The sequence below is a fragment of the Anarrhichthys ocellatus genome, unplaced genomic scaffold (genome assembly GCF_004355925.1).
Source record: "Anarrhichthys ocellatus isolate YVR2014 unplaced genomic scaffold, GSC_Weel_1.0 scaffold19, whole genome shotgun sequence".
Classification (NCBI taxonomy): Eukaryota; Metazoa; Chordata; class Actinopteri; order Perciformes; family Anarhichadidae; genus Anarrhichthys; species Anarrhichthys ocellatus.
The window spans coordinates 6,015,197-6,028,383 of NW_022280049.1; the positions used below are offsets into that span (position 1 = coordinate 6,015,197).

Sequence of the window (13,187 nt, forward strand, 5' to 3'; positions counted from 1 at the left end):
GGGGCACCAAGAGTGGCCAACCAATTTCAGGAGCGGACCCCTGCTGGTGAACCCAGGCTCATGGCACCATGATTCTCATTGAGTCTCACTGATCAGGTAGAAAGACGACCATAAAGGTGTACCCTTTCTGTTAAAGCTGGATAGCATGCCTGGCTCTATTTGGAGAAGATCAGACCGAGGAACAACCCCTCCCTCCCTGTGTTTTCCTCTGTTTGGTCTCATTAAACCGTCTCCATTTCATCCCCCCTTTTTTTGACAGAGGAGATCTGCTTCCCTAGTGGTCTGACAAGCTGCCAAATAGAGCACATGAGCAGGCTGCTGAGAGTCCTCTGAGACATCCAAGAACCTATTACTCACTATCCAGGTCAACTCTGTGTTCACCGTTCACGGAGAAGGCTTGCTGTCTGTAGCCGCACCATCCGACGCTCGGCAGCCGCAGGAAGCGAGAAAGGAAGCAGGCAGGCCTGACTCCAGAGCCATTACCGTCAGACTTCTTGCCAAAAGATAATGCTGGCGGTGTTGTGGTGGAGGATATCAATTCAGATAATGAAGCTCGGTAACGACATGAGCCCAAAGCTCTTACAGTAAGTCTTTAAGATAGTGCTGATAGAGTGGTAGTGGACTACAGATAATGAGTCTCGTGGACCTGATCCTATTCTGTGCAGCAGCTTCTTCACAATAAGAGCAGGTGGTCCAACATATTTCCAATTCTGTCTGTGGGATGAAAATACTGAACTTGAGTTTTTTCATGCAAAGACACAGCACCGTCACATCCTTGTAACAATATGCCTGACTATAAAATTCCTGCTTGAATTGTTGTGATGTGACTGACACACTGTCCACACACTGCATAAACAACAAGCTTCTGCACCCCAAAATAAAATCTGCCTGGACCACAAACTGCTTAAACACAAATGTCTCCCCAACCCATCACCAAAAACACACACACACACACACACACACACACACACCAGTCAGAGGCATTCCCCCCTCACACACACACCCCTCATACTACCCAGACAGCTGGTCTCTTACCTATGCAAAGCTGCAACACATAGGCGTAGTATGACCACGCCACTATGAGGGCGATGAAGAGGACCGGGATCCAGTACAAAACTCTCTGACAGCCCTTCTTGATACTACGCGAGCCCGACGGTGCCATAGTCTAGGAGAGGATCATTTCTCGTGCGCATCCGTGTGTTACTCTCCCTCCCTCCCTCTCCCTCTGTGTGTGAGCGCGCGCGCGTGTGTGTGTGTGTGTGTGTATGTGTGTGAGTGTGCGTGCGCCTGTGTCTTCCTGTAGACTGTCACTGCATCGTGTGCTCCGGCTCTGATCAGCCTAATCGGCAGCTCAGACGCAACATCCTACCAGCCTCCAACCCGCTTCTGCTGCTGCACTGCTCCCCTCTGATTGTCCTGCTCAGATCTCTAGTAGCCTACCGACGACAACACGCCACCAGACAGCTCACACATGCACACACGCGCACAGAGTCTGCGCCGCCCCTGCTGCCTCCCCACAGGTTGCCATGACGTCCGCGGGATGCTGCAAGCCTGGCACATTTTTTTTAATTTTTTTACCACCGCGAGCAGATGGGTTCAATAAGTTCATACTCGCGAGTGTGGAAACGGCGGTCTGTTCACACACAAAAACACACACGCACGCACACGTAGAGGCACGCGCGACATGACTGTAGGGGGGCACGGGTTCTGTTGAACGACAGGTTAGTTGTTTATCAAAGAAGAAGATAAAATGTTTATTTATTTCAAAGTGAGAAGTGTTTTTTCAGACATTCCTTATTATTTTGTCCCCTTATATTATACCACATTACTAGTAAACTAGTATCGGTCTGACTACTGTTGTGTGGTTTGCTTGTGTCAGAGGTTAAGCTAACATATTGTGTTTTATCATTACCTGATAGTGGAGGTTGAGGTCTACAAGATCCACCTGCTTCGGCTGCCTCACGCCCAACTGCACCTGCAAAATTGCTTGCAACCCTGCAGTACTGTAAGCTGTAAAAGCCCACCTGCACTCTGTTTCACATTTCACATACTACGTTCTTTAAAACATTTTCATAAATGCTGTTTGAATGTGTGAAGAAAAAAAAATTAAGTTATGGTTTTCCATCTGTTGCCAATTTCGTGGGTGGGTGACACGCTGCAGCAAACTAACAATATGCACATCTCGGTCTTACTGTTAGAACAGATGGCTCAGTAATGTGTTAAGAATATTGTTTATGTAAATATGATGTTATTCAAAAACTACACAAACACACATATAATTTGTGGGGATTTACCAGGCAGGGAGTGTTGGACGTTATTAGCCATTGCTGTCCACATTACATTTATGTCATATTGCGAGAGTAATAAGCTGAAATAAGGGATGTAGTCTCTGTAACATTGACGAGGTGTTTAGTATTTAAACCTGGCTGACATTATTTGTGACGTTCTTTGCATAGTTTTAATTCTGTCTTACAGGAACATTGAGAGGACGTTCATTACTCATGCATATTATGAAGATTCATCTGCAATCAGTCCAACAACGTGAACTGTCCTCTGTGTCTGCGTCTCCTCTCCGACTGGAGTCTCTGTTGTGGGTGAGGTGAAAGACACTATTGAGCTTTATTATGGGAATTGTAGAATCCCGTGTCTTTTGACGCTCAATGCTAAATTTGTTCGAGTACCTTTTTCGACTCAGAAGTTTTTTTTTGTTCATGTGAAACAAGGTCATACTGAGGGGAAAGGGAAACCTGGGCAATAGTGGGTGAAACTACTACAACATAGGGGTAGGTGATGTGATGCCTGTGTAGAAATCCTCAGCAATGTGTGGGTGAAATGGGCAAGCAATATTGCAATAACCACACAGTGTCATGTCACAAAACAATAATTATATTAGTTTATTTATTTGCCAATAAAAACCCAAGGTACTGTTGGATCATTTAGAGAACTAGGATCCTACTACACAGGCCTGAATAGATCAAATTGCTCAGAGTTAATGGATGAACTTTGAAATTAAACTTTCCATTATATCTCAGGGATCTTTTACATGTTTGAAGGACCTCGTTGATCTCACTTCAAGAAGTTCAGGATTAGAGTGTGAGACTGCAAATTATTACCCTGCTGAATGAATCATTTAAAGATTAAAAAAAAAGTCCCTGATTAGAGTTCCGTACACCCACACAGCCTCAGGTCCCTGATGATTAATACTGTTAATGATTCGCCTCCAGGTTTAGAATAAAACCACTAATTTATTCTTCTGTGCTCCTGCTATCAGTCGCTACAAAGAAGGGCAGGTTGACGGCCATTCGCCTGGTGAGAACGGTGTGAACGGTTCACAGGTTAGTAGCTGTTTGTGTGTGAGAAAGGGCACAAAACCACCAAATGTTTTACATTATATTTATTGTACCATGTCATTATAAATGCATCGGTGTAACAGCTGAGGCCTGGTTTAAAAGAACAACACACGGCGAGAAGTTTCCAAAAACTCTCCAAGAGGTAGACGGACTAATCTGGTTGATATTACAGCATGTAACATGTTGGTATCTTGTTTCAGTACATAGCTCCACCCAAAGCAAACATTACACCAGGAAACAACGGCCATCAAGAATTCACACACACTGCACTGTACCGTAGTACAAGTGAGGATTCCTATAAAGAAGATGAAGTGTAAACTCTTTCTCAGAGAGCATAAAGGGAAGGTAATTACAATGTATTACTCCAAAACTAATTTAAGCTGAGTGTCCCCAAGAGTGGAACAAACACATGGCTTTAATTCTTTGCATATTTATTTATAGAGAGGTCATCCCTGCCAGTGGCAAGAAAATAGCACTTTTCTTTTATCAGCTAAGAAATGATTAACACTGGTAGCTGCCTGTAGTTAAACAGTGAAAACGCCACAGACTGAATGAGTTTGTTCAAGCCTGCTGCAGCTCTGGGGGATCCTGGAGGATTTTAGCTGCAGAGAGAGAGAGGAGGAGGAGGAGGACGACAGGGAGGAGGGGAGGTGCTGTCCTGAGCTGATCTGTGCAGGGGGCTGCAGAGCCGGTGGGAGAGTGAATATGTGAGCAATGCTGCCGCCACCGTACCGAATGGAGCTCGGGACAAACGGAGATTCGAACTGAACAACACACACTGGCAGAGCAGTGATAAGACAACATTGGACTTTAAGTTAAATAAATAAAATCAGTGTTAACAATCTTAAACTGATCAACATATTTACAATCAATAAATAGTTCAATATCTTCTGAGCAGGCAAAAAGCAGTTAGACAAACTGATTACTTCAAATTAGACTCCTGCAACACTGTTAAGTTTGCTTCACCACTTGCAACAGCTTCCCATTAGGCTGACCACTTCCTGTGTGTGCCACATCCTGTTTATTTAAAAGCTTCTAACATAGGGCAATAAGATGCTGCAGCATGCATTAACCCTTCTGTCCCTGGTAGAGAGCAACGAGGAGGCACCGCTCGTCCAGTTAAGACAGGCGCTGATGCTGGGATTTCCACCTGGTGACAGAACAGAGGGAGAACGGTAAATACAAGTCCAGTGGGACACTTTGTAAATGTAAACACACTGTGTCGCCACTGTGGACCATCTCGTTGTCACAACAGAACAGCAGTACATTGTTTTATGTATTAGATACTGAGAAACCAGAATACATTAGACTACAGAGAAGCAGAAACCAGTACACCTCTTGATCAAACAGTCATGTGGTGCAGCAGCAGTTCTGCAAGTGTGCAGAAACAAATCTGGGTCCTCTGCAGTGACCACAGCTGTGGATCTGTAGCATACAAGCAGCAAGGAGCAATAGTTCTCCCACATATCTACACATTTCACTTCTATCTACTTTAATTTAAAGAATAACATGGGACGTAATGCCAGCACAGCTGTACGTTTACATATGTAGATTTGTGTAAAACAATCATCGGTCCAGGTGGGCAAAAAAAGCATAACTCGTATTGTCTTTTTACGTAAATATGCCAGCAATGCTCTTCGTTCCATATGGAAAAACGAGAGTCTACACTGGAAATGCGCACAGTTGGATTTGAACGTCACTTTGTCAGAGCGCATTCATCGTAGCTAACGTAAACCACCATAAACGTCAAGTGTCATCATGGCACCCGCGGATCATCTCATAACTGAACAATTGTGCAAAATTGGATTTTCAGAGCAAAAAAAAGAAATCATGGCGACCTAAATCAACCGACAAAGAGGGACAGAAACGTGTACGTCATTTTCAAACACCGGTAAAAACAGAAACATGTGGCTCTGTGGTGGTGCTAGCAGTCAGCGACTGTATCTACGTGTTTACGGTCATGGATGAGAATCCCGACTATTGGGACGGAGAAACATTAACGATGGCTGCTGGATTGAACTTATTGCTGTCAAATGGATGTCCCTGTTTGCAGTAAGGGACTCATCGCTCTCACAGCTCCTTTCCCTTTTAAATGACTTAGAAGACACAGTTCAAGAAGGAACAAAGTTGCTGCAGCTATTGCAGACAACACCAGCCAGCACAGCCGCGGTGGAGCGAACGTTTTCTACCTCGATACGGATACAGACATGTCGGAAGGGTACTGGACAAACACGGCTCTCGGCCTTTGCTATTCTGTCAATTGAGAGCCAGAGTTTAAATACAGCGAAGGGCCATTAGGACAAGTTTAACAAAGTCATAATTCATGTGTTCACCTGGAAAAGATCGGCAGATGGATTTTATCTACAAGTAGCCAAGACCTACAGATTGGTGAGTAAGTGTACTTTTTACGACTTTATGTTTGACTTCATGCTGAATGACCTGTGTTTAAACTGTTGTTGTTCGAAGCGTCATCTGTTGTCATATTTGATGATGCCATCACCCTAAAAACTGGGGGAAATCTAATAATGCGTGTTAAATGTAATGTATGACGCTGACCACCTCCTGCCTCTGGAGCAAGCCGGAGAGCAAACAGGTTTTTGACCTCAGTGAAAATGTTGTTTTTGAAAGGCTAACCTCCACCATATGGAGTGAAGCAGAATATTTCATTAGATCAAAACATGTGGTGAATTTTGGAAATGATTGCATCGTTTATCAACAAATTTTGACTTTTGGACTTGGGAATTTGTCAGAGACTTGGACTGGGTGCTGCATCGTTCACTTAGTGCCTGTTTTAGATAGAAGTCGGACTGTTGAACACAATGTTTCTGTTACTTATCAATATATATTTAATATTTGAAAGCCAACATTATGAATAAAGCTTCTGAGTTTTCGGTGCAGCGCTATTATTTTTCATTTAGGTAGATGACGATAGATTGGTAGATGCAGCCTGTAACAACAGGCTACTATAAGGCTACTGTAAAAAATAAAATAAAATAATACATTTATTAATCAGAGCACCCGCAAAAGAACGTAGACGCAGAGCGATAGATATATCTGGAATTTATAATTGATTCTTTCAGATCAGCAGAGGTAGGCGCGTAGAAACAACTGTTGTTTGCGGCGCACAAATCTCCTACGTGCGAGAAACAGCGCTGTCCATGGTCCTGAAACAACAGCCTGTCACGAACTCCGATGAATTCAGTGCGCACTACCGGCAATTTAACATTTTTCTCTTTGGCTAACGTTTCTTTTTCTTGCTCACCGGTACAGCCAGTTCTCTGTTCTGCCCCCTCCATAGGTTCTCTAGGTGATTCATGACCGTGCAGCGCCAACGTTTTGCCCCAAACCAAATATCTACTAGTATCTTTTATTCACTGTAGGAAGTCAAAATGTGTGTCTTTATCCTGCTGTATAATATGTGTGAGTATCCTGCTCCTAAAACCTAAATGAAGAGCCTCAGCTGTGCATGCAAACCTGCCCGTCTGACTGGCTGGTGTTGACTCCAGGATATAAGCATCCTATAATACAGCATAGAGTACTAACACTGTGGGTAAATACACAAACACAAGCATTGTAAGTATAAGTATATAATATTGTAAGTTAGTGTTGCGAGCTGAAAGTACGTGACTTCTGTCATGTGCCTCTGGCCTGCTACGGCCGAGCAGCTGCTAGACAGCGGGAGTTGTGTATTCCTGTTTCCACAGTAACGTAGGCGGGCACATGAACTGTAACCTGCTACAGTGTTTGGGAAACCCTCAGATTCTTTCTGTGGTTTGTTACGTACTTGTTTTTCGTATATTTGGGTTTTTTTGCATTTGATTTGTTCATTGTAAGTCAACAGGCTTAATTGTGCTTGCGTTGTTGTATAACGATAAACAGTTATAGTTGTGATCGTTGAATATCTCACCTCACCTCACAGTCACTGTCGATCCGAGCACACTAACACGCTGCTGTGAGTCACGGGAACAGGAAGTTACAGTCTGTTGCAGCTACAATTAAGTTCATGAATTTCAGAGCAGTTGTATATTATCTTTTGCTGTTGAATTTTATGGAGGTATTAACAGTTTGTTTTTTAAAGCCTCCCCCTTACATCTTTTTGCACTTTGTCATAATGCCCCTGATCTTTAATCTTTAACATTCAATCTTTGACATTCATGGATCTGGTAAAACTTAAACCTGCACAAAATATGTACCAAGACAACAAAAATGTGTATTTTATTTTGTGGTGTGAATTTGTGGAATCGTTAAGATGAAGATTATATATATAACTATTATAGATATGATTAAAACACTTTAAGAAAATGTATTTAAGGTACAGAGGTGAGGAAGAGTCCTTGTCTCTCTCAGGACTGTGACGCTCCTTGTTGACGTTGTTCTTGTTATTCTCTCTCTCTCTCTCTCTCTCTCTCTCTCTGTCTCCCTCTCTCCGTCTCTCTCTGTCTCTCTAGATCTGCCAGCAAGGTTACAGTCATGTCAGAAAATGTAAATGCTTCCGGAGTGAAATATTAATTGTCCACTGCACTTTCACATTTTTAAATAAAACAAATAATGAATCAAAATGGTTGCATTTTTTGTCTTTTCTCTCAAAATTCTCAAAACTAATTGAAAAAACATCGAGATCAAGTCCTCTCCTGAGATTATCAAGCCCTCTCCCAGGAGGTGCATTTCCTTTGAAATATTGAAACACGCAGCTTTAAAGTGCACTGCTCACTGCTCGTGTGCAGACCTAAGCTGGTATCTGGTGGCAGTTGATCAGGCGTTAATAATACAGTGTAACTCAATGCTTCGGGCGAGCAGAGTGTGGACCTTTCGAAGACTGACTGGGATACTGTGGCTGGGAAACGCTGTTACGGAACAGTTTAGAAACCCAAATCATGTTGCATTAGTCAACCTCACATTAAGCATTGTTTATTTTTGCCCCATTTAACAAAGAATGCTGACAGGATGAGAACATACTTTACCTATTTGCCTGAGAGCTGCTTCCTCATGCAGGACTTAAAAGAGGTGAACTTCTCCTCCACTTTGACGCCCTGTGTGTGTGTGTGTGTGTGTGTGAGAGAGACAGAGAGAGCGAAAGAGAGGAATACTATTAGAGGGTCAATGTCATGGTGTCCCACTAGATGGCAGTATAATTTCACAAAAATCACTAGTCGCCAACCCAAAGGTGAGGTGTGTTTCAGTAATAAAAAGTGTCAGGAGTGTAATTTAGACGTTGTGGTGTGGAGGAACTTAAGTCTACCACCACCTAAAGAAAAAAGAGACGATTAGCGCTTACTCAGAGCTGTAATTAAACAGGAGGGGTGGTGTTTGTGATGCTAATAGCTGCTTAAGTACTCTGTTCTGAAAATAAACCAGTATATCTGTGCTCAACATCAACCCACATTGGCCTTTTTGTCCTTTCGCCCTGTTAAATCTGACTTGTCTTTGCATCCTTCTGTCCGTCTGTGAGCTCTTTGCGGTCCCCATTTTTTGACGTAAAGAAGTAGCTCACAAAGACCAACAACGCTGGTGTCATTCACATCAGCCAGTGCTGCTGCGGAGTCCAGACACCGACACCTCTGTCACCTCCAGAGTCATAAAAGAGCAATAAATGGCCTCTGCCGTCTCACCCCGCCGCGGCGGTGCAGCCGCTCCTTCATGACGCCGATGAACTCCTTGTGACTGAGCTTATCGTCGCGGTCCTCGTCGAAGATCTTGAAGACCGTGTTGACCAAGTGGCGGCTCAGCTTGATGCCCGTGGCCACGTAGACGGCGCGGGTAAACTCCTCTGGGGAGGGAAGAAAAACAGTTGGGGAGTAGTCTTCATTACAGATGTTTGCTACCAATATTTACATTACTTTAGCTTGAGACAAAATCATAACGATTGTGGGTCACCTGGATGGTTTGTTTGCCTCATTTGATTGACTTACTACAGAAAAATAAGCATTGTGCCGCCATAACGTGACAACAAACTGTGAGTCTTCACCTTGACCAACGGAGCGGTTGGCGAAGTTGTACATTTGCATGGCGATGGTGAAATCCTCCAGGTTGTTTAGGAACTGGAAGAAGGACCTGAACTCCTCAAAGGTGATTCCCTGCGAAGAGATGATGACAACCAGACGACGCCTTTTTATTCGCGAAACACATAGCTTGCGAATTGCAACGCGAGAAAATGGTGAAGTGCCAGCAGATAGATAATACACCCAAACAGACAGAGTATACATTGCTGGATTTTCCCCTGTGCAGTATGGACACGCTGAGCTGTCAGCGGCAGGGGGGGGGAGGATTGTAGCTTTTGGGAAGAGGTCAGGCCCATTTTGCAGACTTTTCTAAGGCAGATTAACCTGATACTTCAATAAACAAAAACAACAAAAGTGATGAATCCCCAAACATCTCAGGCTTGGCTGATGACTCAAACACTGAGTCCATTGATCTCCACTCAACCGTCCCGCAGCTACTAGCTCCTTCTCTCGCCGGGGGCCTCGCCAAACAGGCAGCACACACGGCCGAACAAACGGAGTAATGACTAATCTGTGTCGCTTTGCTGTTTTAACAAGGCGAGGGCCATAAAATATCTCTTAGCCCCTTACGACGAGACCCACTTGATCGTCAATGGAGATCTAGCAACAGGCTACTCGAGGTGGCTGAGGAGCTGCCGGCGTCTTTTCAGCGCGCCAAGAGGAAAAACAAATTAAAGCTTCAAAGGAGGATGTTTCACTCAACAGACAATTCAGCGGGCGGTTGCAAAATAAATAAATCGTCCCACACTCACACAAAACGACGGAGTGCAAGTCTGTGAAAGGGAACTAATTCATTCAAAGGAATCGCTCAACATTTTGCGAAAAACACTTCTTCCCTTTCTGTCTGGGAGTGAGATGAGAAGGTTACATACATTTAACAAATTATATTTAGATGGTGTTAAGCTGTACAAAAAACGCAATGTAAAAGCAACAATTTGTTATTTTTCTGGGAGTTACGTCATGGAACTAGGGCTTAGATTTTGAACATCGTAATAACAGTAAGCATTACAGTGAAGTGATGTAAATCTCTGAAATTAGACTGTTCAATTATTATCTGTACTCGCTTAGTCCTTATTTCCACATTCTTGATCATTGTTTATCAAAAAATCTCATTGTGTAAATATTTTGTAAAAGCACCAATAATTAACCCTAGAATATTGTCGCAATATCGGTATGGAGGTATTTGGTCAAAAATATAGTGATATTTGATTTTCTCCGCATTGCTCGGCCCTACATGGAACTATTTTGTGTACGGGCGCAGTGACGTCAGGGTGTCAGGTGTTGTACCACATCAGAGTATGTATCACATGTCAGAGGTAACATGTGATGACAAATCAGAAGAGGGGAAAAAGGGGCGCACCTTTTCGTCCGGCAAGCCGTGGCGCACGTTCTCCAGATACTCGCTGACATCGTCCACGTTGGTGTAGCGAAGGAGGATCCGAGCAAAGTCTTCCTCGCTGATGGTGGACAGGCCCTTGGAGTAGGAGAGGAATTCTATCTCGAGCACCTCTGTCTGCAGGTTGTCCATGAACCTGGAGGAGCGAGACGGACCGCTGACAGGTAACGCCACCACCACAAACTCACATGCACAAAGGAACACTTAACATAGTCGCACGGTTTAGCCGTCGGAGGCATGGAAATGATTAATGGCCTTATTACACTGTAAGATAATCATTTTCTCGGGGACATATTGATTCATTACAGAGCGAACAAAGTGGTTTTCTACTCACTCGTAAAAATCTTCAAATTTCAATTCAGCTTTGCCTTTTTTTCCAAAGAAGTGCACCAGCAGCGTTGTCTCTGTCTTTTCATCCACCTGCTAACAGAGGGAAAGGGACTTAATTAAACATCCTCATAGCTTTAAGTAGCAATGATTTATCCAAACATTGAGTCAATTTGCACAAAATCCCAATCTGAGCTGCCAGAATGAGCTGTTTTCTAACTGAGAGTGTATCATGAAAACACCAGGTAAACATTAACAATGACTTAATCTAACCACACTGATAGCTTGCAGCAAAGATGTTAGTTAATACCCAGATTCTGTCGAATAAGAGTTAATGGTTAATTTTTCACCGTGCCTGAAACCAAACAGTGGGCCAGCATTTCTCATTTCTGCACGATACAAACACGTGCCATGCAATAGATTCATTAAACATGCTACAGAGGAGATATTAGTCAGTATTTACTCTTGCTAACAAGAAGACTAAATAAATAAATCCACAGTGCTAACATGGAACCTGCAGTACGGACAGTCATAGCCTGCTTCACAGTATTGACTGTATAACCAAAGTAATGAGGGCGTGGCTACCTCGGTGAGATCAGAAAACAGAACTTGACTTGTGCCACGTCTGAGAACATCCCACATGCCGCGGGCCTCCACATGCTGACTGTCTTTGTCAAGAACCTGTGGCAGCAGTTGAAGCACAGCTGTTAGAAGACAAAACACATCTGGAGAAGGAAGATGGACGGACAAACGTGGACGGCACTGAGGCAGGCAGGAAGAAACAGATGCACAGACTGGAAAGAAGATGAAAAGTCAGATAAAAAAATTAAAAAAAACATCAGAGACAGACGGGCAGAAACAGACTGGGGCTGCCGGCGGTGTATCTGAGAGGCCCATCGGCCCTGACGTGGGCCTGCTCTGCAGCCATGCATGCAGCCTCTTGGCAGGACGTTGAGCCAACACAGCTAACACATGTCCAAAGCATGCAAGGCGTGAGAGCCGAAGGGTGGTTCATGCCAGGTTGTCATCATTTGATGTTAAGCTGAGAGGTAAATGCAAGTTATCAGACATCGTTGTCTTGTGAGATAAGTTCAGAGCAAGCAGCAACCTCTGAAAAGTGAAGCCGTTGCTGAAGTGCCTCAAACCTGCATTCCCTCTGATGACCATCAGGGGGCGACTCCTCTGGTTGCAAAAATAAGTCCCATTTTATAGAAGTCTATGAGAAAATGACCCAACGTCTCACTTTATTCATTACCTCAGTACATATTGTTAACATGTTCATTTAGTAAACTATGGTCAATTTAGAGTGAAATAGAGAGGTTGCAAAAAAACAAAATGGCGACAGCAATAAACCAAGATGGCGACGGCCAAAATTCCGAACTCGAGGCTTCGAAACTGTAGTCCACAAACCAATGGGTGATGTCACGACGACTACGTCTTATATACAGTCTATGGTTCAGAGTCTGCATTTGACCAATGCATTAAATGCACATTTCCTGCTCAATGTTGTCTGCAACAACAAAAAAGTTGTTTTTTCCCTATGAGGTCAGGCTCCCGATCTCTGACTAACCAATCATTATCACTATTTTGTTATTTTAGGCTGCCTTGAAACATCTGGCCGGGGACAGCAGATGGAAATTAGCCTCTCTGGCTAACTCTGGCTCACTTACAGTTCAACTGTTGATTGGTGTGCATTGTCCCTGAAAAATAAATAAATAAACAATTACAGTTTACACTGTTTTCACTGTCCCGCCTGCTGTGGGACAACTTTAACTACAGCTATGTGTCATGTGCAATGAAACGATCACAGGGAATCTGTCTTGAGTAGTTAAGAAACAAGAAAGAAACAAACAGAACCACATTGTTGCCTCTTGCTCTCATTCTGTTTTTTCACCCCATCATTTTTTTACGCCAGCTGGCGTCGACACGTGTTCATAAGTATGGCCTGCTTCATTTCATAATATTTATTTCTCTTATCAACTTTTTTTTTTTTCATCTCTCAAGCCTGAGGGTGAATGTGAGCCAGCTGATTAAACAGCTCTTCCTCTGCGCCTCGTCGCTTTTCCCCAGAGAGAGAGAGAGAGAGAGAGAGAGAGAGAGAGAGAGAGAGAGAGA

At 43.6% G+C, this 13,187-nt stretch overlaps 2 protein-coding genes across 7 annotated transcripts in view; both read right to left on the reverse strand.

Moving 5' to 3' along the window:
* Positions 1-1,466, reverse strand: part of zdhhc2 (zDHHC palmitoyltransferase 2) — a 10,576-nt gene extending 9,110 nt beyond the window's left edge. The window contains exon 1 of one of the 2 annotated variants that reach the window (XM_031857890.1): positions 1,036-1,466. In XM_031857890.1, coding sequence (XP_031713750.1) covers positions 1,036-1,162 — 127 coding nt within the window. In that variant the 5' untranslated portion in view covers positions 1,163-1,466. The remainder of the gene's footprint in view (positions 1-1,035) is intronic. The other variant, XM_031857892.1, reaches the window with a different exon arrangement.
* Positions 1,467-3,379: 1,913 nt separating this feature from the next.
* micu3b (mitochondrial calcium uptake family, member 3b) overlaps positions 3,380-13,187 on the reverse strand; it is a 19,225-nt gene continuing 9,417 nt past the window's right edge. The window contains exons 9-15 of one of the 5 annotated variants that reach the window (XM_031857904.1): positions 11,658-11,753; positions 11,080-11,168; positions 10,710-10,881; positions 9,316-9,424; positions 8,960-9,117; positions 8,312-8,380; positions 4,414-4,500 (exon numbers count right to left, since the gene is read on the reverse strand). In XM_031857904.1, coding sequence (XP_031713764.1) covers positions 8,312-8,380; positions 8,960-9,117; positions 9,316-9,424; positions 10,710-10,881; positions 11,080-11,168; positions 11,658-11,753 — 693 coding nt within the window. In that variant the 3' untranslated portion in view covers positions 4,414-4,500. Of the gene's footprint in view, positions 4,501-8,311; positions 8,381-8,959; positions 9,118-9,315; positions 9,425-10,709; positions 10,882-11,079; positions 11,169-11,657; positions 11,754-13,187 lie in introns of all 5 variants that reach the window. The other 4 variants (XM_031857903.1, XM_031857902.1, XM_031857906.1 and 1 more) reach the window with 4 other exon arrangements.